Source organism: Rutidosis leptorrhynchoides, unplaced genomic scaffold (genome assembly GCF_046630445.1).
Source record: "Rutidosis leptorrhynchoides isolate AG116_Rl617_1_P2 unplaced genomic scaffold, CSIRO_AGI_Rlap_v1 contig296, whole genome shotgun sequence".
NCBI classification, from domain to species: Eukaryota; Viridiplantae; Streptophyta; class Magnoliopsida; order Asterales; family Asteraceae; genus Rutidosis; species Rutidosis leptorrhynchoides.
This window is the reverse complement of record NW_027266538.1, coordinates 43,717-48,435: the sequence shown is the minus strand read 5'-3', so window position 1 is coordinate 48,435 and position 4,719 is coordinate 43,717. Positions and strand designations below refer to the sequence as shown.

The following is a 4,719-nucleotide window of genomic DNA, read 5'->3' as shown; positions in this document are numbered from 1 at the left end:
TAGGGAGTGATTAATTTACTCGATCGTATGTCAATTATTTTGTTGATTAAATATTCAAAATTGAAATGGAACACCTAAAAGAGGTTAATGTGGCCAAGCAAATATGTTGACCAATTGTTAATTTTATACTTTTCACACCTAACATGAAATGAGACTAGAAAAATCAGGATATATGGTAGGATTTGATTTTAAGTAAAAACAAAACGTAACAAGTTGGACGTAATCAGTATTAAAACAGTGGGTTACTCTTTCTAACATAATCATGGAAGAGAACAAACTCTTGATGAAACGACATCTTTACTTTATCACATTACATTCCGATTAAACTTCTTTTAATTAATACCGTAAAGACGGTTAAAATCTATTGATTAATCAAAATTATTAATTTATTAAAATACGAAAATTTTTAAAATTACATTTGAAATTAAAATTATTAATTTATTGAAATACGAAAATATCTAAAATCATATTTAGAATCGAAAAAATTATTAGTAAACGAAATTATCTCCTGATCGAGTATTATATTATCGTTCGCCTCTTTTGTGTTAATTTTAAAGTTAAGAGTTGATGGCATAGATTGTTATTACTACTTAAAATTGATTTTTTTTTTTTCTTTTGAGAATATAAAATTGATATTAGACATCCTTTTTCTGCGAAACAAAATCTAAATACTTGATTTCAAAAAAAAATCTAAATACTCCGTATATTATATAATTTCCGTCTAAAAATATGGAAAATTTTACAGTATTTTATTGTATATTATATTAAAAAAATTATATATAATAATACTAGTAATAATAAAGTGATGTGTGCACTGAACAGTGCAGTCCTGATTCTTGCGGCCTCCGTTAGTTGCCAATCAGAATTGAAAACTTCGAAATCAAGAATTCACAAAATTCATCGGAACCCCAAAACAAGTAGCTCCCCCCGAAAAGCAGGCTACTTTTTTCAAACCAATTAAATAACTAATGCACATAAAAATACTTCTTTCTGTCTTTTGAATTAAATGTCGATTCTCTAATTCAATTTAGATAAAAAAAACGACTTGATTTGCATAAGAAAAACGATTTGATGCATAGAAATCTTGTTGTATATATCTTCATTCATTGTTATTGGAAAATTAAATCTCAAATTTGATCTTGGAAAATAAAAATACTACCATTGAGATTTTATTTTAGCATAGATCGAATTCGAATTTAATCGGGAAAAAATAAGACGATGTATAGAGAAAAGAAAAGGAAAATTGAGATAGATATTTCTAATAATTAAATTGATTTGAAAACATCAGTTTCTGTACAGTCTCCAATCACAACTCCTCAATTTTCTAACTACTATGTCAGTAACTATCTTCTGCTCAAAGTATTTAAAAAAAAAAAAAAAAAAATCCCACAGCCACCAAAATCTCAATTCAGAGCCGTCCGATTCACCCAAAAATAGAAAAATCTTTTCACTGCCAGCCAACAATCATAACCTAATAGTGACCCAATTCTCAGAAAACGACCAATTTGGCTCCACCTGACTACCACATACCAGCCGTCCGATCCTCTCAGTTAATGAATCGACGTTATAATCAGAACCAGCCCAGATATCAGAATCCGGGGTCGTTTTTGACGACGGGAAACCAAAAGGGCTTCGTGGTGAAATAGTACTAGTAAAAAATAAATCTTCTTCCTTCAATGCAACAGTACTACTATTAGTACTATCACTTGTCTCGAATTGAACAAAGGGATGATTTAATAACATCTCAGCCGTCCATCTTTTACTCGGATCCTTGACAAAACACTTAAGCAGGAAATCCTTGCCGTCCGGCGACAATTGTCGGGAATTCCGGGCAATTCGTTGCCGACACCGATTTTCATTAACAAAGAGCCAATGTCCCATCCTTTTTTGTAAGCCCATACGGATTTTCCGGAAGCCATCTCCGATAAGGCGCAGCCGAGAGCCCAAATATCTCCACTTGGCTCGTATAAGTTGTCGTTAACAGATTCCGGCGACATATACAACGGCGTGCCTCGACATTGATGCCTATTTCTTCTTCCTCCATTCTTCGTGGCGAGGCCGAAATCTGCGATTTTCGCTTCGCCATTGCCGCAAATTAATATGTTTTGTAATTTAATATCGCAGTGGGAGAATCCTTTCGAGTGAATAAAAAAAAGCCCGTTCAGAATCGACCTCGTGTACGATTTCACATCGGATTCCGGTAACCCACCGCCGGTTTTCTTGATCAAATCGGCGATACTTCCTCTCGAAGCATACTCCAAAAATAGATTGTAGAATTTCTCACCTCTTTTTTCAGTAGTAGAATCGTCACCGAAACACTGGATGATTTGTGGGCAGTAACCGATTTCATCGAGGATTTGCTTTTCGTTCTTAAGAGTATCTGAACAATCAGCCATACATGATTTTACCGCCATTAATGGAGGAAATCGAGCTCCACTGTCACTTGGTGTAGCTAAACTGACAGTCGCGAAACTTCCATAACCAATCGATTCTCCACGAACCCACTCCATAATTCGAGCTTCTATCAACTGGGTTTACCTCAATTTTGAAGATTGCAAAGGAATTTATTGAGAAATTGATGATTTTTTTAGAGAGAGAGAAGAAAAACAGAGATCATACAGAGTTTCGCAATACAAAAAAACAAAGTATTGGTGAAACTGGCGTGAGTGGCTTTCCTTTTTATATGCTACACACACAAGGTTTAAGGAATTAAAGTTTTTTTTTTTGTAAAAATAATATATTTATTGTTTTTCTGGTATGATAATTAATGCACGTGATTTGTAAGAATATATATACCTTTTTTATTTCATGTACTCTGTTTTGGTTTTCCTAATCCGGTACGTGGTTGAATTTTCTTTCGGACAATGTATTTACTTTGACCCTCTCAATGAGATTCGATAAATATTAATTAATTAATTACTAATGATTAAAAGTGATTTAATTTCAATAATTTAGGGAATATATCACATTCTAATTGCGAATTTAGAGATTCTATTCGGAGGAATATGCCGAGTATGATACCTGATTACTGATAAATGAATGAATGTGATAGAATATATTGGAGACTCTAGAAAATAAGAATTTGCTTTAGATGAGAAAAAAAAAAATGAGATTTAGGTGTAATGGTAGATTCACAATAAAATTCAATGCATATGACAGGTAAACAAATGCAAGTGAGTGATACATACTCTATGCTCGTGATTGAGACAGCCAGATTAGTAATAAAAATTAAAAATATGTTTTTATTTTTTCCTAAATTTTACTTCACGTTTTATAATCATATATAATCGTTATTTTATATAGACAATAGCGAAATTTTTAATTTATTTTAATTATAAATTTAATTGTAAATTGAATTGTCAATTCAATATCTGTCATGTTACGTTTTATTAATGAATAGTAATTTGAAACATGTATTTTAAAATTTTGAGTTTAATTAGGTTTCTTAAGTTACAATTTTAAGTCAATAATATTATTTTTTGTCTATTCTAATTAAAAAACTAAAGCACAATAATAACATAATGATTCCTAACAAAATTCTACTAATTACTTTTTCTTAATATGATAATTTTATTCCTAATCAATTTCCTATCTATTATTTTAAAAAAATATTCCTAACAAAATTATAATACATTATATAATTTTTTTAATTTTCTTATTAAATAATTTTTCCTAATTAAAACTCATTATATTTTTTTTCCTATTCCTAAATACAACGGGCATGTCTTCTTTTTTCCTATCCAAACATGTATATTATTAAAAAAATTCCTAATCAAAATATAACTTTTATTTTTTGTTATGTTTATTATTTTTGAAAAAAAAAATTAATTTTAAGATTATTAATTTTAAAATAAAATCAAAATAATTATAATTGATATAGATTAAATTAATTACCATTTATATAATATTTAACATAGATTTAATAATATTTAATACGAATAATTATTATATAATATTTTATATGATATATTTAAATTATTAATTTTTAAAAGTACGGACTTTCTGTCCAACGGACGGACCCACTAACTTATAAGACGTAATAATAAATATATTACACTCTAAAATAAAATGAATTTAAAATTTCAAAAAAATATATTTTTTTTTCCAAATTTCAACCTAAACAGTTCATAATCATTAACGTCCAAAAAAATTAGAATAACTACGATGAAATATATATATATATATATATATAATTTTTGGAGAATCAGATTGAACACAAACATAAATAGCCTCATATTAAAACTTGGCGTAATATTGCTCATTCATTTTCACATAAAATAATTTTCAAAATATCATGTATATTGAGATGGAGATAATAATATATAATAATAGTTAAGTAGAATACATTATACACATATTCTAGTCATATTGCATTATAACCTAACCATTAGTTTTGTTTCAATCTTATGTTAAAAAATTTAATTCATGCTATCATTTTTAATGGTTCGACATTTACTCATTCGAAAGATTAGAGATTTTCGAATGTTAGGGAGGTTAGAAATTCGATTTTTGTGGAGCGAATATTAAAAATTTACGGATAGATTGGTATTGAAATGTAAAACTCTCTAATCATTACTTTGCTTACTATTTTGTTTAAAATAATAATAATGTCTAAGGATTAAATTTCATTTACCATCGGGAAAAAGAAAATCATTCTTCTAATAATTGGAAATAATTTTAGTGACCGACACTTGCGGATTGAGCAAAAAAATTTGGGTT

The 4,719-nt window shown here is 28.6% G+C and overlaps 1 protein-coding gene across 1 annotated transcript; it reads right to left on the bottom strand.

Annotated features, from left to right (window-relative positions):
- Positions 1-1,284: 1,284 nt before the first annotated feature.
- On the bottom strand, positions 1,285-2,510 carry LOC139882648 (mitogen-activated protein kinase kinase kinase 20-like). The gene is given in 3 exon segments (XM_071866931.1): positions 1,285-1,350; positions 1,531-1,814; positions 1,817-2,510. Coding segments are annotated over 3 exon segments (1,044 nt in total).
- Between the last annotated feature and the right edge of the window lie 2,209 nt (positions 2,511-4,719).